This window comes from Notothenia rossii (genome assembly GCF_949606895.1).
Source record: "Notothenia rossii genome assembly, chromosome: 9".
Classification (NCBI taxonomy): Eukaryota; Metazoa; Chordata; class Actinopteri; order Perciformes; family Nototheniidae; genus Notothenia; species Notothenia rossii.
This window is the reverse complement of record NC_136907.1, coordinates 22,629,448-22,657,281: the sequence shown is the minus strand read 5'-3', so window position 1 is coordinate 22,657,281 and position 27,834 is coordinate 22,629,448. Positions and strand designations below refer to the sequence as shown.

Sequence of the window (27,834 nt, the reverse complement as noted above, 5' to 3'; positions counted from 1 at the left end):
TGGTTTGGCATTTTCAACCTTGGATTATAAAAACCATGCATAATGTCATGGTTCTTCCAGCATTGTGTGTTGCGGGGACATACTTTGATGATCTGTCCTTCAGAGAAGGGCAGCTCTTCCTCAGCAGCGTCAGGATTGGGTGACATGACGACGGGATCATACGGGAAGAGGGCCACAAAGATACGGACGTCACCCTCTGCTTTGATTTTTGGTGAATCGACACCACCTGCAGAAACACACAAACACTCACATGGTAACAAATACTTTCTTGCTATGCATATACCATTTATATAATTAAATAAAGCTTGTTCACAGGTTCATTATTCAACAAGTGGTGTTGAGCAATCATTTCCTTAAAATGTCCAAAAAGTAAACATTTTGCAATTTTTTATAAAACGTGCATTATGAAATAATGCTAAACTATTTTCATTTTCAGTCAAGAAATTAAGAACGTTGGATTTGAGACATGAAATGATAATTCTGTTAAAGTGCAGCCATTAATGGGCGCTACAGCACTATGATAAATTAGTGACTGAAGTATTTTCATAAGTTTAAGAAGTATGACTTCAAGTAAGAATGTGTAATTACTTGTTTTTGTTTATGTATTATTTTATTAAATGTATTTTTTTAAGGCGATTTCTGTTTATCTGTTAACTATGCCTTTATATATCATCTTTACACAATGAATAGTCACTGCTATTGCACTGCACACTGTGCACACAAGCCCTGCAAAGCTTGCAATGTGCTCTGCAAATAGCAGAGGCAGCTCTCCCCTCCCCCTCCCCCTCCCCAGCGCCTGCACTGCTGCTAACGCTGCCCGCCGAGCACAGGCATGTCCTTAAAAGAGGTAATCAAGCTCAACCACTGATCCTAAGCTGTGTGAGCCGTTTGACAAGCGTGCACTCGCTCATGATCTGCAGCGGGGAAAACACTGTTTGACCCACTCTCTGATCTAAATCTGAGGACGCTCACGTACACAGGCGAAAAGAAAAAGAGTGTTATTGAAGGTGTGATGTCACCAAGACGCCTTTCAAATAAAGCTTGCAGCCTGGTTTACATGAGGTTTGACACTTGTGTGGCAGAAAGCATGACACCTGTCACCTATTTGACAGCGAGCGACACATTTGAAGAGCTGTAGTGAGACTTTAAGCTGAGCTGCAGAGATGTGTTCTCTATCTCATTAGGAGGAATCAGCCCATCTGTGGCAAGAGTCACGGGCAACACACTTTCACATCCTCAATGATCTTCTAGTAGATAGAGTTAGAACTTCTCCCTGCTCCCTTCCTCTATCTGCATGCACATGTGTGTGTGTGTGTGTGTGTGTGTAGTCAACCGTGCACAACACACATTTACCAGAAAGTTTAGGTTTATTAAATTAAAGAGCAGCCTGTATCCTTGCTGAGAAGATTACAAAGGGACGTGACTTTCTCACCGCAGGCCGTTTCTTTGCTGGCTAATCGAGGTTACTATTTCAATGTGTTCAATGTCACTTCCTCCTGCCATGACAAGCCACTTTGCGTTAAGCCGTTTCTCAGCTTAGCAGCATCTCTTGCACTTCTTCTCTGCAGATACAACCCCTCCATTCCTACACAACGTGCTAATCTGACCACCATCATGTGAGAGAGAGAGAGAGAGAGGGTGACGCTTGTCAACAGTAAGCACAGGTGTCTCAGCTTCAACAAGAGAGAGAAAGAAATCAAGAAACAGGAAGAGGAAAGAGTGTCTCACCTCTGAGTTGTCTGGCCTGTGAGGAAGCTGGTTTACAAGGGGGCTCACCCTGTACCCCCCACGATGGACCCGCCTCAACTGGAGGGATCTGACTGGGCTCCTACAAAAAAAGGGAACAAGAACATTTGAAAAACATCTAATTCAGAAAAATTAATACTGGGGAGAAGAGGGAACCTTAGGGGGGAAATGTACAGAAAATGCAGCTGTCCATGTTTAGAATAATCTATGTTTTATCCAATGCCAATTTAATTTCCAGCATTGTACCCTTTCCACATGAAGATATTTCCTTTTGGTGGGGATACAGGACAGTTTAAAGTGCATATACTGTAAGCCAATGCAGGATAAGACAAAGGGGGCCGGTTAACAAGTTGTACGAGGACATGAAAGCAACAGGAAGTGAAGTCAGACAGAGGGAGAAAATAATCAATTTGCCCGATCCATCTTAGTTGTATGCCTCCGAGTTCATCACTCCCTTAAAAATCGATGCCTGCATTTTTAAAGTTGTGCATCACAAAAGCTTATGTGTTATGACGCCAAACACTGCGTGCAAGCTGCTGGAACAAGAGGTACACAAAAGAGGGAAAATAGTCTGACGTGTGGCTTCATTTCACAAAGAAAAATAACAACATTGGCGCTTGTAATATTTGTGTAAGGACTAACAAATAGTAAAATCTTATCAATTGACATCCATATTTCAAAATCTGAAGCCACAGGTTGATGATGAAATGTTTAAAAAAAATTGCAACTACTTTCTTAGCAACACAACTGCCATGCCATCAAAAATATATTCTTCGAACCAAAAATATAGTACAGGATGTGCTCCCTAACTTCCCCGTCACTACGGTGATGATGATGTTACTCGCTAATGAACAGAGGAGTTTTTTGTTATCTACTAAAAAGGACTCGGAGGGATTGATCCACACTGCTACAGGGAGGAGGAGGGGGTGGGACAACAAACCCATCGCAGATTTCCTGCGGCAACATTTACCGGCGGGTCAGCTTTCATTCCTCTGCGGTGAGCGGGTCTGCCGTGCTCCATCGGAGCCCCCTCCACCCACCACTCAGAACACATCTGCTCCATCCCCACCTCCTCGTCTGTGCCGTAATCCACGTCGATCTCCACCTCGTGACCTAGGGGCGGCCTCAGAGTCTGTTTCACCTGGCTGACCGGGTGAGTTCTTGGCGGGATGAGTCCGGGGTTCATGGCGGCGGCCATCTGACTCCTGATCATGGCCTCCCTCCTGAGGCGGTCCCCGAGGCCTTTGAGCAGCGATCTGTCTCTGCTGTAGGGGGGAACCTGGGGGGGACAGCGGACCCGCCTGCTGCTGGGACCCTCATATAAACTCATGTCTTCTTCTTCAGGGTAACCCATGTGCTGCGTCCGAGGCCTGTGCCGGAGTAAAGGCTCTTTGGTTAGGGTTCTGGGATCCCTGTTGAAGTGGTGATGGTGAGGGGGTAAGTTGTGGTGATGCGGGTAATGCTGGGGGTCATGGTGGGGGCTGGGCCAGTGCCGAGGATGACCACGGCGGGCTAAACGCTCCTCTTGACTGCTATCTTCCTCAGGGATGATGAACTGCTGGTCGTGGTGCACCTCAGGGGGCAACTTAAGAATCCTCTCAGGTAGCTCCTCCTCACTGTCTGGATTCCGCACATTGCGTGACTACAAATTGAGCAGGAATGGATTGGTGATGGTGAGATTGGATAGTATTTTTTGTTGAAAATAAAAAAAAGTGCAGAAAAACAGAAGGCAATCCGATTATGCAAAAGGAAAGAGAAAAGAAAGAGAAAGAAAAAACAGAAATAATCAAGCACGGTCACAAGCATGACAAGGCCACTGAATGATAACTGAACTATGCAAGAAAAGCTGAAAGCAGCACATCTTCCACAGGATATGCAATGCACTCATTCCTTTACCATGTTGGACCTGACAGTGTAGCCCCTGGCCTGTGCGTCTCCGAAGTGGTCCGAGTAGAGCTCCTCCTCCTCCTCCTCCAGGATGTCCGACAGATCTGAATGGCTTTTTTCTGCGAGGTAGTCACTGGGAGGCTCCACAAGCCCTCTGCTGTAACTCTGAAATGAAAGACGTTGACATTATTAAACAAACTATCCAATTGACCAGACACCTTGAATCCCTTTTAGTAATTCCATTGAATGTAGATTAAGATATTTTAATCTGCAAGTGAAACAATAACATGTTGCAGATACATATACTGCTAAAGGTATCAGATTATTAAGGCCTTCGTCTGGCATTGGCCACATGCATTTACCCTAACGAAATAGCACTGGTAATAGCTAGCGTTAATCAAATATGTATTAATTTGTGATATAGGCTTGCTTTATACAGAAGCCAAAATGTGAAGAAATTCTAGCTCAAATGCAGTTTTGCATTATGCATCGTCTTTATTTATTTAACATTATAAAATGATATTTAAAATGTCCACTCAACAAATACTTCGACTGAATACGTAGATGTTAATCAGGGTTTTTTCAGTTCCCCAAGTTAATTGAAGACTATATAAGTCCTTTATTGTCAGATATAATACATTTAGAAATGTGAAAGCTTGGGTCTAGAATTATTTATTATTATATTTACATTTCTAAGAAATTCCCATAAGGCTAACTTAGATATTTTTCAGCCGGATGCAGGTTAAAATGTTGTACCCTTTAAATCGAAGAAATAGTGTTTAGGGATCTATTACAGCCACTTTATTTGTAAATGTTCTATCTAATCTATTTCATATAAAAACTGCCTTTTTTTTTACCTTTAAAATGATTACATCAATGGTTATTGGTCAATATAACAACACTTTTGAAGGACTCAACCAAAAATGTCCTTCGTCCTTTTCAAATGAGCATTATTTTTTCTCGTAAAGAGAAAGTACTTCAAACAGTGGTTGTGCTGACCTGCTGGTTCCTGCTGTATGTCGGCTCTGGATCGTGTCTCAGGAACTCCTCCATGGACACCATGCGGGTGTTCTCCTGATCCTCCTCCGCCTCAGACTCCAGCGGTGAGGAGCTGGGGGGTCGGTGGATGTTAATGTCCTGAGGGTTAAGGAGGTCCGTGATTGGGGCTTTGGGCGGGGTAGGGATGCGCTCAGGGGTCCCGAGCTTGGCACTGACACTGGGGTCCTCGATGAAGTCTGAGATGGATGGGAAAGGACGGATGATCCCAGGGCTGTCGGGGTCTCTGCGCTGCTCCAACACTGCTGCCACTGCTGCTGCTACCATCACTGGGGCTGGGGCAGCTACTGCTACTGGAGGTGGTCTAGGGGCTGAGGAGGTCGGGGAGATCAGGTTCACCTGATGATGAGAAACACAGTCAATTCACAATTTAGTTCACTTGATTTCTGTAGAAATGGACAAGGTTTAGGATAACTTTAATATATTTTATATAAATAATATGCTAAATTAGCTATTATTAGTTCCTGTTTGAGGTGTACACATGGATTTACAGACAGGCATCATTTAAAAAAGAAGTATTCTAAGGCAAGTATAGGATCAATTTGAAAGTAGATTGATGGATGTTTATTTATGATGGACAAAGACTAAGCCTTCACCCTCCACACCACCCTGTAGAGGCATCGCTAACAGTTCAAAACCTCTGATCTAGAAAGATAAACACATAGTTGCCCCGTTATGCACGCAAGGATGGAAGAGTAATGTTTACCACTGGAATAATGTTGGAGGCTGCAGGTAATGTGGCTTCACATGCAGCAAAGGCAGCAGCAGAGGAGGGGTTGGCCCAGGCGTTCACATATGAAGCAGACCAGTGAAGAGGTTCTGAGTGGAGAGCATAAGAAGGGTTGGCAGCAGCCTCCCCTGCGAGGCCAGAGGTGTCTGAGTCTGATGGCAGCATGGAGACTTTGGCAGCAGAGTTCCCATAGGACGGAGGTGAGGACAGGCTATTGACTCCTGTAGGGGTGCAGGGCTGAGGTGGCATAACTGGGGCGGGGAGGGCCGGTCCTGCCATGATGGCAGCCAGCTTGGTGGGCACATTGACTGGCAGAGAGTCGCAGGACTCCCCGTGGACGGACATGGTGCGGACAGTGAGCTCCTGAGCTGCTAGCAGAGACTGCATCTGAGACGGGCCCAGCAGTGCACTGCCCGCTGTGGGGGAAGACACCTCCAGCACCTTGATAGGACAACAGTTACAATCATTTAATTCACACATCATATTGACATTATAAAACTTCTGACAAAAAGTCAGAAGGAAAAGTACACATTTAAAACAAATAAGTTTAGAACTTAGCATGGTTATCATCTAAACACTGATACAATGGGTTGTGGTGGCTAAACAAGGGCAGCCAACATGTAATCTCTGGCGTGGATGTTTTTATACGTTTTTAGAACAAGAAATCACATTTGCTATTGGCAAATCAGAGTCAAAAGTGTCATTTACTTTTGTTGTTAACAATACAATATGATTTCAGTTAGATGTGGCTACGTCAGAGAAATAGAATATATAACCTTACATCTTTGCTCAGAACATCTTAGCCTTTCTTACCCCCATGTGTTAATAAACTATAGGTTATGAACTACATTTGAAATGATAAACTGTGAAATGATCCGTTATTTTATCTGTTGAAGAAATAATGCATTTGATGTATCCCTAAGAGCAATGTTTAACAATAAATCACAAAGTTTTTACCTTCTTCTTGTCAGCATATATAGTGTATCCAGTGACCCTGACTCCGTTGGAGGTCCCGGTAGCATCTATAGTGACAGGCAGCCAGCTGATGAGGGCGATGCCGGGGGAGGGGCCGTGCTCCAGCTGGACATCCAGAGGAGCATCAGGGGGACCTGCAAGGCCAGTGGCAAGCAACACATGAAGACGTTTTTAATATAAATATAGAATAGAGTAATATATAAAATTGAAAACATGGTTCAAGGGTTTAAAAAGGGTTCTCTCAATGGGAATATTACTCTACAGAGAACAAGTCTAAACTCTAAACTCTAACGGGACATTAAGAAACTTAAGATGAATATACCTGAGTTCCAAGTCTGTGGGCTTGAAACTAAAGCAAATTTGAATGATCATTTAGAGAAACACGAAGCAAATCCAATACAACACCAATCACAAATATGTATTTAAAAGTCCTAATATCTATTCAGTAAAATGAAATGTTGTTGAGTGACATCAATGACCAAGTCCTTGCTTTGAGCTTCTCACAGATTTCCAATTCTTTGAGCCTACCCTTTAATTCTGGCGCAATGCTTTGTTGGCAGGGCACGGAAATATGAAACATAATGACAAAGGGCACTTTAGGATAATGAAGCCCCTTTGAAGTAATGCATTCTGTGCCAAGGTGGTTTTGCTGCTTAGTAAAAGAGAGGCGAGTCACAGCAGCACACAAGAGCAGCTCTCATGAATAAACGGATGTCCTTGTGTGGGAGGTAGACAATCAACTGATTATAAGATATCATATGAATAGAGTGCTGCAAGGGTGACGTTTTTTAGAACATCACCGAAGATAGCATCGTCCTTTACAAAAAGTCAATCAGATTTTTCATTTCATATTGGATAATTGCAGAAAACAAGATTTGTGTCAAACAAACAAGCGCTTATGATACCTTCACTTTAAGTTGAGCAGATAATATTCACAGAAGAACACAATTTTCACCATTAGTAAAAATCTAACGTTATAGGCAATAACTAAACATTGGTGCATGTCTTCTACATCAGCACCAGTGAGCTAAAGGCTCTTTAGCCACTCGTTAACAACAACCTCTTTAAGACTCGTTTAGTAGCTTCAAAATTCACCACACTGACAAATATTATGTCTTAGAAAAAAAACAAGAGACAGTCTTTATTTCATGAATCTAACCAAAAATCTATTTGTATAAACACTAAAGGATATGTATTAAAATAAAGTGACTTTTAAGTGCATTTGAACTAATACAAGCTTAGGATTTTCTAATTATATAACTGGAGCAGCTTATTTTAAACACATAATGTACTTATTACTTATATATTTCTAGCTACACTATCAGGCTGTAGTTATTATTTTTAAAAGATTATTTTTTGAAAACGTTTCATCTGCATTGAAAATTTTAGGCAATTGCTCCAGTCAATCATAAAAGTTTGATATGATTTCATTTTTAATGAAGCAATGTTTGTCCTATTGGGGTCTCATATACTACGTGTTGGTGTAGTTAGCATGGCTCCCTTAGAGAATATCTGATAATCCTGACCTGCCATCAGTGTGGTGAAGGTGATGGTGGCGCTCCTGTGTTCCCGGCGCTCCACAGGTAACTCCCATGGCGTGCGGTGCGGCCGCGCCTCCACCTTGACCATGTACTGCATGCTGGGCAGGAGGTTATTGAGGCACAGCGAGCAGCAGCCAGCCTTCACCAGCTCACACTCCTCATCGTTCAAGGACACAATGTGCACATAGTTACTGTTGCTGGGCAGCCAGGACAGGTAGGAAGAGGTGGCGGTGATCCTCTCCACACGCAGCTGCGTGGGCGCCACACACACGTCCCGACCGACCAGCATGCTGCAGCGCATCTGGTCCGACGGGCCCTTCTCCGTCAGGCTCTGCACTGACACGCGGTAGGCCTTGAGGTTTATGTCCAGCCTCTCCAGCACTGCTTTGGTCTGGGCCCCGAAGGGCACGTTGAGCCGCAGCTCCTGGTCCACAAACACATTGTAGCTCCACACATTGCCCCAGCCAGCCGGCACCAGCGGAGGGTCCCAGCCGATGATGATGCTCTTGGCAAGCTGCTTGATGAGGGTAAGCTTACGTGGGTAAGGCACAACGTCCACTCCCACTTCCTCCAAGTCCAGGTCCAGGCCGTTGGTGAGGGGGGCTGGGACAGCCAAGGCCAATGCTGAATCTGAGGGGGCTGAGAGGGGGGGCAGGGCAGCCGGGGCAGCTGGGGCCGCGGTTCTGCCTATCTGGAGATGATTCTGGTGGCTGGCACTGTGCAGGCTGCTGTCTAGCAGGGAGTTATGGGACATGTCCCCCGTCTCTGGGTGGTGAGTGCTCATGATGTCGTCGTCCGATACGCGTTCCACAAAGTTAGAGGGGACCAGCCCTCTCCGTCCGTCCATCAGCTCACCTGCAAGGGATCAAATTGAACACTGAGTACCATGTCAAGACAGTAATATAAATATGTAGATGCAACAAATGTTACATTATATTTACCTTCATAGAAGCCATCGTCATCCATGTCTCCATACATGTAGATGTATTCTCCGGCAGTGAGTGGAAGCTCCACCTCAGGGTTGTCATTGGGGCCGTCATATGGATTATAGCTGTAGAAATGAATGATTAGCAAGGAAGTTACTTTTTTTTTTAATCACACATTAGCAAACTGTTGAAACAGCGAGTCAGCTCATGATTTAGTTTACCTGTATCTTGCAATGAAGACCTGAAGTTTTGCCGCTGCTCTGCTGGTTGTGAAAGGAACCGGGGCGACGTCAATATCCAGCTCCTCCACTTCACTGGCGGTGTCCACCTGAGAACACCATGGACAGAAGATGACGTTTGTGCAAGCAACTTATATGTTTCATTTAGTTTTGATGAAACTTTTCGCTGGGCTTGCTAAGTACAAATCTGGAGTTGAAAAGTGAGTTTTTCTATTTTTATTATACTAATTATATTTGAGAACAAAAACAGTAGTCCCATGTGTTCAATGTAAATAAATGAAAAAATAAAATAGCTGTTTGTCAGAAAGTACAGGTCTGACATTCAACTGTGGAATTTATGAACTCATAACAAGTTATAACGTGCATGCACACATGTGCAAAAAAAAAACAATCGTATCGAATATATTTAATAAACATAATTCTAACATAGACTTTGACTAATGATTAAAGCATCCAATCCAGATATTAGGACTAAACAAGACAGAACAAATGTGTCATTCTTCTCTAGCATACACTATGGGCACAGAACGTAAATCCATAAAAGAAAATGGGAATATACTGTGTAAAATATATTTGTTATATGGTGATCTAATATCAACAAGTTTGTGGAGAAACACAGTTGTACCTGAGAATAGTTTCCATAAACAGTAGTTACATGCATCACAACAGAGGGCTTGTATATTTATAGCTCCCTGGGAAAACCTTTTCAAGGATAATCACTTACAATTACTACTGTATAACCTTCACAATCCATAGCGCCAAATTAATTATCTCACTAGATTTGAGCTTTATTGAAATGTGGTCAGACAAGGATAGTCTAGTTGAAAAGACCACCGACCTGTCTGTCCTGCAGAACCAGACCAAAAATAATTAATCATGGGGAATCCTCATAACCCTATGAATGAGCAGAGGGAGCTTGAGCATATTCAGCTACAGTGTATGCTCGCGTGAGATGACATGGAGGCTAAGGAGGGATTTCAATCCATTAAATCCACGCAATCAATCTGATCGTGCATAGCTTTTCGTTTTGGTAATCTTGATGAGCATTCTGCATGTCTGTGTGGAAACAAAGAAAGCAGGAGAGATGCATGCAGCGGGAGTCCTGCGTCATGACATAACCTACAACCAACACCTTACCCAACACATGCAGGTGTTAAGGCAGCTTTCAAATGTAGTAGCCATCTTACTGGGGTTTCACAACGTTTTTTTAATATCGCTTTGCCTTGAAAGCAGCAACTATTTTTACAATAGGTTAATCATGAAATCTATTGCAAAAATGTCAGCTTCTAAATATGTGGATTTCCTGCTTTCTCCTATTTATATCCTATTAAAGTGAACATCATTGGGATCTGACAAAACTAGACAGTACAACACATCACCTTGGACTTTGAGAAACAGGAATGGACATTTTTCACTATTTTCTGATCTTTACTCCTGATTCTGTGACACGTTACAAGTGATGCACTGTACCTCGTGAGTTGGGCTTGATTTGTGCGGGCTGAGGTGCGTGTCAGACTTGGGGGTGAGGTGCGTGGGCTCTGACTTGCTGGAGGAAGACTTGCTGACGCTGATGGTGGGCAGCTCTCGATGCTTGGTGACGGGCGAGCGCTCCACCCTGGACAGCCCTGCAGCGTGGGGGGTGGACCCGAGACGCAGCGCAGCGGCCACATCTAGTTAAAAAGGGAAAGAGGATATACATAATCCACGACTTGAATAGACAGCGCCGACCCTCACTAGTTAAACTGGTTCACAAGCGGCAAGGTGGGTCAGGTCACTGGTTGACATGCAGGAAGGCTCAAGGTTGAACCTGGCTGATTAAACAGAGGAGGAGAAATCCCGTCTCCATCTCCATCTGTCTGAGGTCAGAGGTCTCACTACCTTGTGTCACACCAGCACTGTTAAGGGGCTTAACCAATTCACTTCTCACCTCAGCACAAGAGCGTGACCCTCATGCGCTGGTGAGTCTTACAGGCAGTGCTGGACTGTGACGGTGTGGGTGAGATAATGGGGGAGAACATGCCGTGCTTTTGTGACACATTTATAATGGGGCGGAGAGAGTACCGAGCGGAGCATTTACCCTCAGGGCAGGAGAGAGTGTCACCTCCCTCGAGACTCCAGAAGGCTATCTCGCCCAGAGACACCATATCCCATGAGCCATCAGTGCAGTCTAAACACATACGAAGAGTGTAAGGAAAGAGAGGTTGAAGACATTTGTGGGATGGATACACTAAGAAAGATATAGATGATTTTTGCACTAGTGCTTTTTTTTTTCGGGGAAGGGTGGCTGGTATTACAATATTATAGATTTCTAAGAGGGAAGGGACATTTGAAATGCCTAGGCCTTTATTTCACAGCTGAGATTAAGCTCAGTTTGTATTTATGATGCTTAAAAGAGAAACACGGGTTAAAAAACCTCCCATGTGACGTTACTATTTAAAAGGAAACTACACATTTACCAAAACTCTATCTCTGATGAAAGTTAAAAAAGTGATTTGGATGATTTGAATACATTCTGTCTTTAAGTGGACTGACGGTCTATCGAGATTCCTAAGGTACTGTATGCTTTGTTCCAGGGGACAATTATCCTTTAAATGTAGATTTCCTTTGGAATTGAATGAATCAAGTAACACCAACAAAGTGTATCCACGATGACATTACAATTATGGTTAGACAATGTCTTGAACTGTATCATTATCTTGATACAAGACTGAAAACATGAGAATACTTTATTTGTTGTCCTGAAGATCAGGTGACAGTGTAACATCAAAAGCACCACTGTGTATTTGCAAAATTCACCAAAACTCATTCATTTACCACAAACATTTTGCTATCATGTTATAGCAGGTGCATATTTAGTTTTTTAATTAAATAATCCAAAGCAATGCATTCGTCTCACCAGTTCAGTAAGAGGAACAATCTGTATTGTTCAAATATAAACTCTAATGTACAGCCGATAACAGTAAAGCGATTGAGAACAAACAACCTGAGTAACTAACAGTCTCTCTAAACAGGTTGTACTACTGTAACATGTGTGAGTACATATCACGGTGGTGTGGCTCACCTCGCTCCGAGGTCAGGCCCACCCCGTTGGTCAGAACCGAGAGGCTGGCGTTGTTGAAGAGGCCAGCGCTGGCCAGGTCCGCCTTCGAAGCCTGGAGTCGAAACTTTTCCAACTCATGGGACAGCAGGCCGAACTGTTCGCTCTGGCTGCGACATTTATCCTCCAGGTCTCGTACCTTGGACTGCACATACAGCGTGAAAACAGTTTACAAACAATGTACTTCAAATGGGAAAATCAATACATTTAAGGGCAACGGTGTGAAGAATTGTTAGCATTTACTGCGCCTTTTTATACACATGGAACATGATTTGCTTTTGTGCACATTTATGATTATTTTGGTAGATGGATCACATTGGCAGCTTAACATTTACTTTTACGTGCTGCTAATGTAAGATATCAATAATACATTTTAAAAAGAAGCACTGCAATATATTGTTAGATTTTTGTCAGTGTTGCATTTGCTAGAAGCTTCAAACACAAACAGCAGAGGAATACAGGTTTAGATGAAAGGGGAAAAAGGCGCGAAGTCTTTAGCTAAGATGGGGAAACAAGAGTAAAAGTCATTTGGAGGGAGGTGCATATATAGGTTATGAGAAGTTAAAGTTGCCGCTTCTGTTTTCATTCACTTCAACAAAGCCAGTTTACAGCAGGGTTATTTGTCAGGAGTTTGTCTCAGCTCTACTGAGTTTCTATATGAGTCCGATTTCACTTCAGGTTGCGGTGGCAGTTTCCTGGCAGGCTCATCAGACAGAAGCCTCTGCACGAAACTGAGTGAACAACATTTCCTGTTAGCTGTCACCTACGCAGAAAAACCTAGTGTTATGTAGCTACACTGAACTGAAGTGGAACTGCAACACAGAGGGAAATCAAATTCTCAAATAAATCCTCAACTAACACTAAGAAGATCAAATAACAATTTTAACTTAAGAATAAGTGTTGATACACCGTCATCTGTGAATTACCTTATTAAAACATACTAGCATTACATGTGGCCACAAGGAGCATAAATAAAAAACGAATTTACTAATGTACAGAGTTAAATACACATATAGGGGTTTGGTGGTTCTATCTACAGGGGCTAAGGGAGGTTTTTATGGCAGGAAGTTAATCATTTGGCCAAGCAACAGTACCTGCATGCAGTCCAGTGTACTCTGGTTAGCAAAAAGGTCACACAAAAAAGGAAAACAAAAGTAAACATGCTTGTATAAAATATATATAAGAAAAGTGAATACACAGCAGTCTGAATCCAGGTAGGCAAGAAAATCCTGTATCACTAGAGTGCGTCTCGGCCCTCAGCAGCCAACGCCTGCCTTTGGAATTAATTAGGATATTCTGTTAAATGTAAAAAGGCAGCATGTACACAGCTCTTGAGAGCGAATGAGACTTTCTCCTGTGATGCTTTGGGGTTTAAATAGCGACAGCAAGTGAGAGAAAAAAAGCAAGAGGAAGGAAATAAGCGTTTAAAAAAACTGGAGCAACTATACTCTACCAGCTCCCTCCGCAACACAAGCTGCGTCAATTCCTAAAATAAAATACACTTATTTTAGCAAAATGTGTGGAGAACAGAGCACAATGTATAGTAGTTAACTGGGGGAGGACTTTTTGGTGCTTTTTTCATTATTTGAAATCAGCAGCCAATCATACAGACGGGGACTTCCACTGTCATCAAATGTCTGCTTTCATTTTGAATTTACACACACTGAGAGCGAGTATAAACGTCACACAGTGGTGGAGCAGCCATCTGTTCAAACGGTTTTTCAGGGCCATGAGTGGAACAAAAATACAAGTATGAGTATTTTCTGCAACAGCTTCTCTGCCAGGTGTTCAGATAAGGAAACATGGTGCTGCAGGTTCATGCTGATTCAGTGGAAATGAGATGTATTTTGTCTATTAAACCCTGGGAGATCATTAAATATGTATACTTGTTTTACTTGGCGTAAGGGAGATAAGAAACACCTCCTTCAATAATTAATTGAGACAGAAATTCGCTAGTGTATGACACAACTACTGAGGAAGTCTCAAATGTCTTCTCAAAGTCTTTTGTGTCTGACACCATTGATTTTTGTTTTAGCAAGTCATTTTACGTTCTCGAAAGCAACTCTAAGCTTATAAAAACACTACACTGTGAAGATATAATGTGTTTGGTGTTACACAGACTTACCTCCAGCATCTGAACAACTCCTTCATGCTCCCTCTTGGCGTATAACTGAGCCTGAGGATAAATAAAAGGCATTGTAGTCCCTTTATTGTTGTTTGCTCATAAAATTCTTAAGCTCGGTTGACACCTAAGGTTTTATTGGTGCCCAAAGGTTGCCTCCTGCTGGTTGAAGCCAATCATTCCCCAAAAAAATGAGCTTCCTAAGGGTCCGAATCTAGCTAGAAAATTAATAAAATGCATAAATTGTACAGAAGGCTGTGGTTCTCACCCGCTGTAACCGTTTGATTTCATCCTGTTTGAACTTAAGGATAGCCAGTGCCTGATCATGTTCCAATTCCAGCTGCTGCCTTCGCTCGGCGACCTCACGCATATGCTGTTCAGAAAGAGAACAAATATCAGAAGGCCATTGTTTTCAGCAGGGGATAAAGCTGTATCTGAGCCCAGCAGTACCTTTAGGACCTGCTCTAGGTTCTCCAGTTTGGCACGGAGTCTCTGGTTCTCCTCGAGAACTGAATTGTGTTGAGCGGTCACTTCAGAGAGATCTTCCCTCAGCTCCTCATTCTCAGCCCGAGTCTGGCAAACAGGAGAAAGGAGAATTATGTCAGAATGATATTATTGACAATATTATTTTACATTTGACTGCCACACTAGTATGGACTGAAGAGTCAGAACACTTGTCCTAGGTGGGTGCTTTCTCATAATGTCAATGCACGTGCAGATCTTCTCATTTCCTTTTAAGAGCTTGTCTGAGCAGGTAGACCCTTACCTGGTCGAGCAGCAGTGCCTTCCTCCTGAGGAGATCTGCCTCCTCCTTTAGTCGCTCATTTTTGCCTCGCTCATCCTCAAGCTGGCTCTCCTGTTACCAATACAAAACAAAAAGGTTCAGATAAAACGAAGACAAGCCATGTCTTTAAACCCATCCTTATGTCCACTATGATAGGACTGTGGCGAACAGTTCCAAACCTCATTTATAACATCAAATTGTAAATTGACCTGTTACAGCATTTTTTTTCATTCTGTGTAAGCCTATTATTGCTGCACATTTACACATAAAGATCAGACCACACTTATATTTTCAGAATTATACTCTCTACAAAATGATTTCAGTGGTGGTGGCGAAGGATTGTTTGCGACTTCCGAAACATTTAAAATACTAACTCTAGAGTGTTCTCCAAAAGTCAAAATGGATTAAAAAAGGAAAGATATAATAATTTCCGAAAATAACATATTTTAACATAACTAAACAACCTGCTTCAATCTATATTTGTTTGCGGTGAATCATTTTTAAAAAACATTTCTTTTAAGGTGATAACATCTTAAAATATGACGAAAGACATTGCAATCTTCTCAATAAAAGCTTTTAATTGAAAAATAATTGCAGCGCTCCACCTAGGTGATGTTCAGTGGGAAAGGAAAAGCAATTATTGGAGCAAAAAGTTCTCTTACCAAATCCAGACATCTCTTCTGTCGCTTCTTTACTTCATGCTCAATGTTTTCACATTCTTTTCTCTTCTTGCTCAGCTCACTTTCCTGCATCGACAATAACAACAAAGCAAGGAGAGTTACTCTGAATCCTAATCTCTACAAGGTTTTAAACTGCACAGACTGCGGAACAAAGAGCAGAAGAGTAGAGTCAAACCATGAACAACAACATGTAGAATATTAAATGATTTCTTTTTACGTTTTGCAATGCTGTTTACATTGGCTTTAGCTTCCATATTGACCTCAGGCTTGATGGCAATGAGGCAATACAAAGCTTAGCATGCTTTAATTATTCTAAATGCAGCTTACATGCCAGGACCAGCATAGAAGAAATCAGCTTATTTCAGACAGCCACCGGACCTCCAACCATTATTACAGCTGTGACTGTGTGTGGGGGGGAGGGGGGGGGGGGGGGGGCTATAGAGGAGACTACCGGCTAATTGTAGGCTACCAGCAGAGATAATGTCCCAGTGATGGCACAGGAGGACTGTAATGATAATTACAGTGGAATCTGTGATCTGATTTGCTTGATTGTGCAATAAAAAAGCCTGAATAACGTATATCATAGTGTTGTTCAGTCAAATCAGTGCTGTGAAGTAAATGGACCAGGATGGCGGCACTGATTGGAACTTTAATGTTCTGCTAGCTGTTTCACAATCACAACTGTTTAACTCAACTTTTGGTTTTCAGGTTCTTCGACTGCTCATAACTACATTCTGTAAACGCAACAAGGACTGCAGGAAGCGTGTGTAAAACAAACAATTTCAATCGTTTTTGAGTAGATCGAATTTTGCATTTGATATAACTTTGACAGTTTCTGAAGGCTAAATACAATGATCGGTCTGCATTATATATTCTTCTTTCAAATGTTCAATCAAACAAAACTAATAGGCTAGAACGAATAATGCAGAACGAATGTGGATATAACTCTTTTTCAAATTTTTCTTTATACATTTTTTTATTTAAATAATAATCCAAAATGTAAAACAAAACCGCAAAGATAAAAATATGTTCCAAGTTAAAATAATTCACATTACTCCTCGTTCAGCTATAATCTGTGCCCTTTAGTTTCAAATGTATTGATGCACAGTATTAAACTAAGTTATATTATGTACATGCTCACTCCCTTCATAATTATGCACATTTTAATTACGAGTTCATGAAAATGAGACAGCTGTGTGTGCAGAAATAATTCGGTTGACAGGAGTGCATCTGCAGAATAATTAGGACATCTTACAATCAGAACACTTCGCTTACAGCTTTTTAAAAGGCTACTGACACATCAGTATAAGCGCTGAGGGTAGTGCCGATACAAATTGCATGTGCTCTACTCAGTACTCATCCTGACAAAGACTGTCTACACAAAGCTGAGAGGGAATATGTTCCATTTAAGCCACGAGGCCCACTTGGAATCAGCAAGGGCAATGTGCTACTCTTCTGTTTCCAGGGGACAAGATCAAAATAATCCCAGCGTTGCATAACAGATCGGACTGTAGTTTCCTTCAGTGGCAGTCAGCTCAGCCGCAGCACTGAATTCAAGCCTTAGTTTCACATGCAAAGTTAATAGCTAGAAACATGCATTAAGGCACAATGTGCATTTATTTCTGCTGAGAGGATTGTAGGACTTAGAAATGACTTAGTGTACATTTGAAAAGCCAACAAGCAATAACCAGAATTGATGCATTCTGTTACAATATCATCCGAGTTTGGTGCTAAATGCTCTCACCAGAAACTGTAGGTGCTGCTCCTCTGTGTGCTCCTCCTGATGGGAGGGGGTCGGGCTAAGGCCCGTTTGGGGCGTTACTCGCAGCCCCGACTCCTCCTCCTCTCCGGGAGTCTTCTCACACCTGGATGGAGCTTCATCTAACACCACACATGGGGTCTCTCCTACAACCTGGAGGGGACACAAACAACATCCAGTAAGTCAAATGTACCGCCATCATCTGTAAAGGCGAGAACCAAGATATTAAAAAAAGGAAAAATTGTAATTGTAATGATGTTTAACGCATTCTCATTCAAGGGCTCATATGAATGTAATTCTTGTGCGTGTTTCTACGATTGTCCAGCAACTTGAGCGATTAGTATGCCTGCACAACCCCCTGCAGTGCTGAACCTGAACCTGTTCAGATAACCCAATTACTTGGCTAGGTTTACGAAAATAAGTTTTTGATTAAAATAGGCATATATGGGCCGCCATATAGTTCACCTTGTAGAGCTGGCGGCCTATGCGGAGGACCCAGTTCAAGCCAGGAACCATGTCATCTCCAATAAAGGCTAATCTGGCCCAAAAAATCCTTACAAATAAATAAATAGGTATATCTTTGTAATTGCTGAAGTTTAAGCAATAAAACTACTTTATTTTAACCTCAAACTACTTTGGGTTAATATAGCTACGAAAATGGCATTAGGCAAGGCAATTTATTTGTATAGCACAATTCATACAGTGATGCAATTCAAAGTGCTTTACAGGATCAAACAGAGAAAACACAATACATTGGAGAAGAAATACAAAAATACACAAAATAATTAAAAGAAAGAAAACCATGTTTAATAGTTGGAAAATTTGAACATTTACATTTTAAAAGCCATGTTAAAAATAAATGTTTTTAGACCTGATTTAAATGATTCTAAAGTGCTAGCCATTCTCCGATGTTCTGGGAAATTATGTGACAAATGAAACATGAACTTCTGGTTTGGATTAAAAATGACAATGTTTAAACTACTTGCTTGTAAAGGAAATACAACTACTTGGATTTGTTTACTCAAAGATTGTGTTTTGGATTAAAATAAGTATGTTTGAACTACTTGCTTAAGTTTAGGCAAGAAAACCACAAAGTTCACAAAAATATTGTAGATTGAGTTAAAATATCTGCGGAAATGGCGTAACGTAAGTCACCTCACAATGTAAACGTTAACTTCTGCTTTCTTTTGGGACACGAACAGTGGTCTCCTGGTCTTACTACATGGGCTTAACTGTTATATATACTACAGTATGTTGCCTGTTCTGGTTTTTATGAAAACGTGGGTTAGACATAAATGTATTACGTGGATTACATACAGTTCATAATAATTCCATTGTTACATACAGTCCGAAAAAAATGTGGGTCACTTTCATTCGAGTTCATTGCGCGGCTAACTTATATACGCATTCATTATGTAGGTGATATTCAGTATTAATACATTGCATGGGTTACTTACATACAAATTAATTACGTGGGTTATTTACCAACAGATTAATTATGTGGGTTATTTACGAACAGATTAATTATGTGGGTTATTTAAATACAAATAAATGATGTGGTTACTTTCAAATAATATAGTATGACTAGGTATAGTAGGTATAACTACGAACACTGTACAAGAGCAACCTGGGTTGTTATATTGTACAGTAACACTCAACTCAACATTAAACGCCCCACACAGTGAGGGATTAGCAGCAAGCCTCCTTCCCAGTTGTCCAACTAAAATCAAAGAATAATCCGGGGGGAATCCCTGCAGCCTGCGACAGGACTCACACACATTAGCAGGGAAGCCTGTTCTTTCTAATTAGGCAGCAGTGCAGTGACCTGAATGTTTCACAGTGGCTGTTTTCTTTGCTGTTCATTTTAAAAAGTTGTATGATTTGTCTTACTTGGATCCAGGTGGTGGACATTGGCTGACATTGGTTAAGGGTTAAGAGTGGGGAATCAGTATCTAAATTTAGAGCAAACCTACTTATGCTCAAAGTAGAACTGTGCTAGTGCAGCCAAAGCCATGACCCAATAACAGGATCAAAGGCGCGGTGTCACGAGCTGGGGAGGGGATCTCTCCTTTACAACCTGCTTACTCTCACATTGTTAGTCACTCAAAGACCTCTCAGTCCAGACTACAGCGTTTCCATGGAAATACTCATATGTACGGATCATTTTATTGTATGTGTATCACTTATATGTCATTAGTTTTTTCTAATCCATGATGTCAATGAGGGTCAGAAGTTCGTTCGCCATCCCCCACTGCATTCAACATGTCCAAGATATTTAACCCCAAATTCCTCCCGGAGGCATGTCTAAGCTTTTGAAGTGTAGGTAAGTCACATTGGATGAAAGCACAAGCTAAATAACATGGAATACAATACTACGGAGAGTAATGAAGGCAAATATTAACGAAATAAATGAGTGAGGTTAAGTGCTACAGGAGCTTATCGATGTTTCCAGTGGATGGTGAATCCTACTGTTTTAAAAATATAATACACAATAAAAAAAATGCAAAACATTTAGCAAATGTAACAAAAGTATTGTATTTCTTTGATATAGTAGCAATTAGCTGCAATGTATCTTTAATTTTTTTTGAAAAAAAGACTTATTTTGAAAGTAATTCCATTTACTAACTTTCATATGATGATAATACCATTGAGAGAAATAATATAAACAAATTTGAGCAAAGGGAAAACCAAGTATTGGATTGTGGTTCCTGTGGTTGCCATCAACTTTCTAACAAATTAAAATAGGGACAGCAAATAGCAGCCCATATCAATAAATGTTAAATATATGTTGCACTAGAGATTTTGAGAAAAGATTCCTCTTACATTCAAAACTGGAACTGCGCTACCACAATTTGAAAGGGAGAGAACGGAAGCAACCACTGAAAAAAAACACAAACATACACACACCTTGACTCAACCTTAAGTCCCCTTTCCAAGCCTCAAGGGATCCTTTTAAGGACATTCTGCCACCATCACCTTATTTTATGGATATTCAATGATTCCTTTTGAATACAACAAACATTTGAATGGAACGAAAGCCAGTGGAAGAACAAACCACTCAGCTCTTTTATTAGCAATGCCACTTAGTCACTTTAAGATGCAGTTTCCCTTTTATGTGTATTGTGTGAATTGTATGTTGTAATGTGTATGGCGAGTATTTTCCAGTGCCAAAGACACATTTCCATTTTATGTACATGTATTGAACAATAAAGTATTCTGAATCTAAATATATTTTTGGGGATCTGTGAAGAGCATGACAACAGCTGCACTAATGCTATTTTTTATACCAAGAATCAGTGTGGACACGTTGACCCTTGAATTTTCAAACTACCAAGAACTTTATATAACATTTGAATTATTAAGATGATGTATAACTGATTTAGAAGTTCTCTGCCACACGGCAATGACTTTAAAAGTTAGTATTTAGGCCTGATTGGTGTGATATAATACTATACAGTATATACCAAGTTCCCAGCACCCTATCACTCTTCCTTATTATCACAATAGCTCTACTTCTGGCAGCATGAGAATCAGGGGAACGTTTTCCTGTCTCCACAGGATAAATATGTTTACAGATACAGAAGATCCCAACAAGCGGTCCTTATGACCCACAGTGACTGTTGAGCCCCAAATGAGTGTCATGTCTGTGGCGTTAAGCGAGTCTGTCCCCAGTTTATCTTTTGGCTAGGTGACCAGATGGTGTTAGTAGTGGTGACGAAAGGCCGGCAGGAGGCACTAATACCATTGGCCCCTGTACAAAAAACAGTGCGCAGCCATGAGGGCTTTAAAAAAAACACTGCTGACTTTTCTGTTGCTAATTCCTTTTGGTGTTCATTAAGATCCCGTCACATCAATCATACGTGCCCGGAAATCCTGGCTAGATGCCCACGTTTGTATTTCGGCAGCCGCGGTTAAACATGTCTTCTTGGGATTCTTAATTAGCTTGTAGCATGTCACACCTATTGAGTGGGCTGGCTTAAGTGTGTGGAGCAAACTGCAGTAATCTGGCAGGCTTTTGCCAATGTAGCGACACAAAAGTGGTGGCAAAGGTGAAACCCTACATCAATTTGAACACACCTCATCCTTTTGAATTATTATTGTTCTTCTTTTTGCAGCTCTTCTTTACGTCGTTACTTGTGTCCTTTCCATACCTTTCAGTGACAACATATTATTAAGTATGATTTGTATTCCTATTGGTTTACAAACCTTTAAAGAGGAGCAATCCTTTTTGAAAAAGAATCGTTGGTTCACAAAGCAAATCTAATCAGGATTTAGGTGACGGGTGATATCAAGGTTGTGACGGATGAACACAGGGCGAATATAACATAATCCCTCATTTATAAAATATCAGGAGGAATAAAAAGAACTGTCAGAGAGCTTTAGCCCAGAGCTTTTATGAAAATAGGTTTATGTGGCAACACTTTGACCAAACAAAAGTTAGTGTGGCAAAAAGGCACTTCATGTTTTAGAAAATGACTTAGTGCTGTGTTTAATTCTCTTTCTTCATTAGGACACTAATGATAAAAAGATCAATTGAGTGAAATTGAGCATAATCTGAAATACAAAAGCTAACAGACCAGGTGTTCAAGGAGTAGTGCCTAAATTCATGTGAATTTGCAATTGTATAGTTCCTTTTCTGGGAAGATCTGATTTAAATTCTGTTTAATTTATTTATCTAATTTTTTTAAATGTAGATCTGAGAATCACATATTCAGGCATTCTGATGGTTTTTACAATGAGTTCTCAATTAGTATTCATTCCATTTCTTTTCACAATTTGCATCCAAGAAGATAATCTATTTAAACATATTCAGCAAGAAAAATACCAAATTATCTTTTTCAATCACTAGAAACAGCAAATAAAGGAATCAATAGCTGAGTCAATAATACCACTAAACAGGGACAAAGCCTATTACTGTAGCTTCACTACTTTCATCAATTCAAGAATATTATATATATATATATATTAAAATGTGGGTGAAAGAGTAAATCCTGTCAGATTAGAATCAGTACCCACAGGACAACTATAGAATATATGTTGAATAGACGTTGACCAGTATATATGCGAAGAGTTTGTGCTTGCGTTGTCCTTAAACAGTTCAAAACACTACATTTATAACCAGCTATAATACATACAAAAACTAGAAGCATTAATATAAAGATTCACAATATCCAAACAGTTATAATAAAATATACAATTGTTTAATTGAACATGTTTTAATATTTGTATATATATTTAGAAGAGTAGTAATAAAATAAGTGTACAGCTGGTTCCTGGTCTCATCTCAAACTAACACATCAAGCCATACTAACATATTATGAAATAGTTATATACTATGTGAATGTATTAATGGTGTCCATGTTGGTCTTACAATAAGTATGAATGATCAACTAGTCAATGTCATGTGTGGTCGAATCAAAAATATGCTACGATTAACATCAGCTTCAAATACATACAGTATATCAATCTAAATATCAGTTCCCGCTTTCAAAAGATAATTAGGACATTTCACCAATTTTAAAATGTGATGATTACCACATACTGAGATATTTGTGACAATATCTGACCACATTGTTTTTACTTTGCTTTACACACAAATATAAATAATGACAATTTCTACAGCATGGGGCATTTAAACATGCTGTGCAGACACGATTCGTAATGTTGCTGAAGCCACTGGAGTCAAATTAAATATAATCTGGTAGGACAAAAGCTGCTTGCATGTGAAAATGTTCATATAGTATTTGACACTGCAATTAAGTACATTGTTAGCTATCCTTAACTTCAATATTATGTTTCCTGGCAGGCAAACTTGCACATAAATACACATGTGATTATTATTTGTTTTTAACCTGAATTGGCTCCAATTTATCAGTAAATATAACTTATACATTTCATTTTCTTTTATAACATGTATGACATTAAAAGAAGTGCATGTAATCTTTAAAATCTAAGAAGCCTGTACCTGATTGCTATGCATTCAAGCATTGAGTGAGTCAGGCTTATACACAGTCTAAATGTGAATGACAGACATTTGCAGACTTTACACTGCACTTATGTTAACTATTGATGATACTATTTATTTATAGACCCTTAATGGTTGTTTATTTTACCCTTTAAATTCATTGCTAACTTTCAATGTGGTTCCTTATCGAAAAAACTTGAATTATTAGTTTCTGTTGCCGGTGCAGTTGTTTCACCTGAGCTTGAAAAATACTTCTACTACATTCTACACAATAAACAAATATGCCATGAAATAAATAAGATAAGACACAAAGAAACTATAGAACAGAATGCATTAGGAACTGTCGGAGTAATGATCCAGGGGGAGGGAGTTCAACAGGAAACAGTTTGAAGTCATGGCTTTGACGGCTTCTTGAAAGGATGTCAATATTATTATGTCATTGATTGTTTACTCTGGGGAATTTTAAAATCTTCCATTTTCTTTTAATGTTTGATTTTACAGCTTTTTACTATAGTATGTATTTTCCTGATATATTTTTCTATTCTATGCTATATTGACAATAAGGTATTTTCCTCAATATACTTCTGAGTTCATAAAGAGGTCATTTGAATGAATGAAACTTGAAGAACAGTTCTCGCTTGATGTCATGTTCTGCTCACATCCCATCACCTGATGGCTGGTGTTATGGATATACTGGGTCATGGCATAAAGGAAAATATATCAGAATATATCAATGGAGAACACGAGTACTTCTATACCCTTCGAAAATATAGAAATCAGAAACGTCTTCTCCTGTTTCCGTACTTCCATGCACTTTGCAAACGGACATGTTTAATACAACATGATGAACTATACTCCTTTTAAAATTGAAATGTTTTGAAACGTTGCTGCTGGCTTTTCAGTCACAGTAGAACAAGAACTTCATATGTCACTCCAAAAGTAAATTGGACGTAGAGGGTATGGCAAAACTAGTCTAAAGATTGTGCATTCAGAAAAACATTCAAATTATAAAATACATGAAGTCAATACTGACATTTTAAAGAATGTGTGAAGTTATATGAAACATTATCAATGAATGGCCAGATGAAGGATTCAGCCTTGTCTAACATATATCCTCACAGGCAATTTGAATGTTACGGTAGCTTCGATCCTAGATCAAATCCTCCTGTAACTGAGGCTCGCCTCTACGTGCACTTTGCGTCACACAGCGAGGTGCCATTGTGTACACCTCACACTGATGTGGTCCATGTATACTAGAGGATCAAGTACACCTTGGGCCCATGCGTACTAAAGCAGGGTCAGATCCCATTCGGCAGGCCCTGAATGCCATAAGCACATTGGTGTAATCCCTGCAGACTACTGAAACGGGTAACTGGATCACTTCTTTTAAAAGCACCTTAATGGATTGGCCTGGCCGTTGATTTTCTTTTTAATACGTAGCATATCGATGTCCACCAATCAAACGCTCTACCACCCTGTCACTAAGTCCCCCCCATCTAAATTCTGCATCTGGAAGCTCCAAAATATGATAGTTATAAAACCGTGTTTCTGACTGGCTGCCCTTCAATAGGCCTAATGCATGTCGCTTCTTTCTCATTTGTAAGGAAGTAGCATGCCATTACAGGCATGGCTGCAATTTAGCAGAGGATTTACTGAAATGAACATAGAAAAACAGCCACTATGAGACCTAGAAGAAAAATCCTGCAAACAGCTGCAAGTGGTTTTTGTTAAACTTACATGTAACAGTTATAATCTTGCAGAATAAGATGCTGTTTTGAATATCTAACACAAATGATCGCTCCCGATTTGTCATGTGACTGATTAGTTTTCAGGGTTAAGTCTGAACTTTGAGTTCTGCAGGCTAACGTCCAAGCAGGCACATACGGGGTTAGTAAACGAGAAGTACAGCGGGAACGGAGACCGACACACGGAGATGACAAAACCCAGAAGATGACCTACCCCTTTGGTGTGATCTGTGCCAACGTCAAGGCGTCCCTTGGCCTGCTAGTTATCCAGAGCAGGGCGAGATAGCAAAGTCTTTAGTGCGACTGGAGTCTTACCTACCATGCAAAACCCTCTCACCGCTGCCACAGCAACAGAGAGCGGATTACTGGACTGTACCATTCTGTTGTTAGAGGGGATTAGAGTTCACACAACATGGCCCCTTTCTGAGTGTGCGCGTCCCACAAACGGGGGAGATTACCACAATCGGCATTCTCATTTGAGCTTCACAGGCAAAAAATGTACTCTACTCCACAGTGAGGACATTTTTGTATCTCCATAAAAGAGATGTATGCCTTTAGGGTGATCAAGACTGATTCTAACGCACATAAATGATGCCTTTAAGAATGTCACTATTTGAATGATATGTCACTGTTAGATGTCAGATGTTCAGTGGCGTGACAAACTAAATGTTTCAATTATTGTAATGTAATTCCTGCAATACATTACGCCTTAAATATTTAAATATGTAAAGTATGTGCATTCTAGATTTTTTGCCCTGAGACTGATCAGCACATCACTTCCCAAGTAAATGAATGTTTCTAAGAAGTGAGAAGCGAGGAGATGAGTATTAAATGCAGAGGGGATGGGAGTGTGTGACTTCTGTATCTTTGATCAGGCCCAAGTTCAAGGCAGGGAATCCTCTCATTATGGCTCGTGGCAGATTAGTATCGAGTCCAACGACAAGCCATTATGTAACACTGCGAACCAGCATGCATGCCAACGTAAATGTACACTGGACTTGGGAAAAACTCAGTGTGCATGACCAAGGGGCAAATAATTCAAACCATACTGCAGTGCAAATACCGTTTACAACCCTAGGTGTAAAACATTATCTGGTGTGTGCTGCTTTTCATCACACACTTAACTGCAAGTAAAACGAACAGCATCATTGTAGCCGTTTAAAAAAACCGTAACATCCCCAAATTAATATATAGAACTGCACAAATGTCTATATCCAAACTACAGCTTAGTATATTCCTTTGCATCTATTTCCATATTTGTTTATTACTTATAAAAGGGCTTGTGGCTCTATATACAAGAAATAAATAGAAAATGTGCAACATCCAGAAGCACAATGTGCAAGTTATCCTACAGTTTTTTGTATATTGTATTAGTGTTGGATATGTGTTAATACACCGTCAGTATTTATACTTAATTTGGTTGGAAGAGATTAAAGGAATTCTATTGATGTCAGCATTTCTTAGTTTGCATAGACAAGGCCCTCTAATTCAAATCCCTTATTACATGTTACTTGTTATGTTGGTCTTATACCAACAGGGGTAAGGGTAGCCTTGATCTGAGGGGGTGCTTTTACCTTATTTTCCTCATCTTCTTTCTTGTCTTCCTCCTCCTCTTCTTCCTGGATCCTCCCACACTTCGCCGGGCCGCCAAGGTCGGGACTGTGGTCGTGCTGCTGCCCAGATGATGTGACGGACAGCTGCCTCTGGAGCCGCAGTACCTCCCTCTGAGACTCCCTGAGAAGCCTCTCGAATTCCACTCGGCCAGATGGAAGAGGGGAGCCCTGCACAGACACAGACGTATGCATCAAAGACAGACAGGAACGTCGTCAAGTCATCACAATATTAGTACCGTAGCATCCGGCAAAGGCCACCAGATTCAGGGACTATTTGTCCCACAGGCCATTAGACTGTTAAACTCCTTAGCTCTTTGAACCACTCACATGCTGTTGTTTATAATACACTGTTTATTTGTACATCCTTTTTATTCCACATATTTATATATTGTAACAGTAACCAGTATTTATTCAACTCTACAGTATTTAATTTGAAAGTTAGGTATGTTTTATCGTAAACGACCGTGTGTAAATATTTTCTTATTCATGCTACTTGCTTGCACTGTTATGTTTGTTGCACTGTTTTATTTGTTTTGTTAAGTAGTTAAGACTATTGCTCTTGCAATTTAGAACTGATTTCACAACACTCTAAGATTGTGTTTAATAGATACATAGATTTAAAACAAATGCAATAAATGAAACCGGTAGTAGATAGAACAGTCAGAGGGATATAACAATAACATAGCTTAAAGCAGCAGTAAAACTGATTCTAGGTCTTAGACATCGTCTCATGCAGACTTTATATCTAAATGTTCCCTCTCAAGTTGAGAATACTCCTTCATCTGCCCTCCACCTTGTCCTCGTTACTTGGTGAGAACCTGGGACGTCCCACACAGACACTCTCACTAGATCAATAGCTAGCTTACCCTGGGAGACCCTGCATTATGAAACCCAGCAGATGATCACATTCAGGAGAATGAGCTCTTAAGTCAGTGGAGCAGTAATTAAAAACAGGCACTTCGAAGGCAG

At 40.5% G+C, this 27,834-nt stretch overlaps 1 protein-coding gene across 7 annotated transcripts in view; it reads right to left on the bottom strand.

Moving 5' to 3' along the window:
* Positions 1–27,834, bottom strand: part of tspoap1 (TSPO associated protein 1) — a 71,166-nt gene that overhangs the window by 8,147 nt on the left and 35,185 nt on the right. For 4 of the 7 annotated variants that reach the window (XM_079651228.1, XM_079651231.1, XM_079651232.1 and 1 more), the window contains 21 exons: positions 26,827–27,033; positions 17,528–17,695; positions 15,766–15,849; positions 15,086–15,175; positions 14,770–14,892; positions 14,588–14,692; positions 14,323–14,373; positions 13,651–13,683; positions 12,162–12,342; positions 10,571–10,770; positions 9,083–9,189; positions 8,877–8,986; positions 7,921–8,790; positions 6,717–6,743; positions 6,377–6,528; positions 5,396–5,860; positions 4,633–5,028; positions 3,643–3,798; positions 2,717–3,388; positions 1,729–1,828; positions 84–226 (listed from right to left, as the gene is read on the bottom strand). In XM_079651228.1, coding sequence (XP_079507354.1) covers positions 84–226; positions 1,729–1,828; positions 2,717–3,388; positions 3,643–3,798; positions 4,633–5,028; positions 5,396–5,860; positions 6,377–6,528; positions 6,717–6,743; positions 7,921–8,790; positions 8,877–8,986; positions 9,083–9,189; positions 10,571–10,770; positions 12,162–12,342; positions 13,651–13,683; positions 14,323–14,373; positions 14,588–14,692; positions 14,770–14,892; positions 15,086–15,175; positions 15,766–15,849; positions 17,528–17,695; positions 26,827–27,033 — 4,440 coding nt within the window. The remainder of the gene's footprint in view (positions 1–83; positions 227–1,728; positions 1,829–2,716; positions 3,389–3,642; positions 3,799–4,632; positions 5,029–5,395; positions 5,861–6,376; positions 6,529–6,716; positions 6,744–7,920; positions 8,791–8,876; positions 8,987–9,082; positions 9,190–10,570; positions 10,771–12,161; positions 12,343–13,650; positions 13,684–14,322; positions 14,374–14,587; positions 14,693–14,769; positions 14,893–15,085; positions 15,176–15,765; positions 15,850–17,527; positions 17,696–26,826; positions 27,034–27,834) is intronic. The other 3 variants (XM_079651230.1, XM_079651229.1, XM_079651234.1) reach the window with 3 other exon arrangements.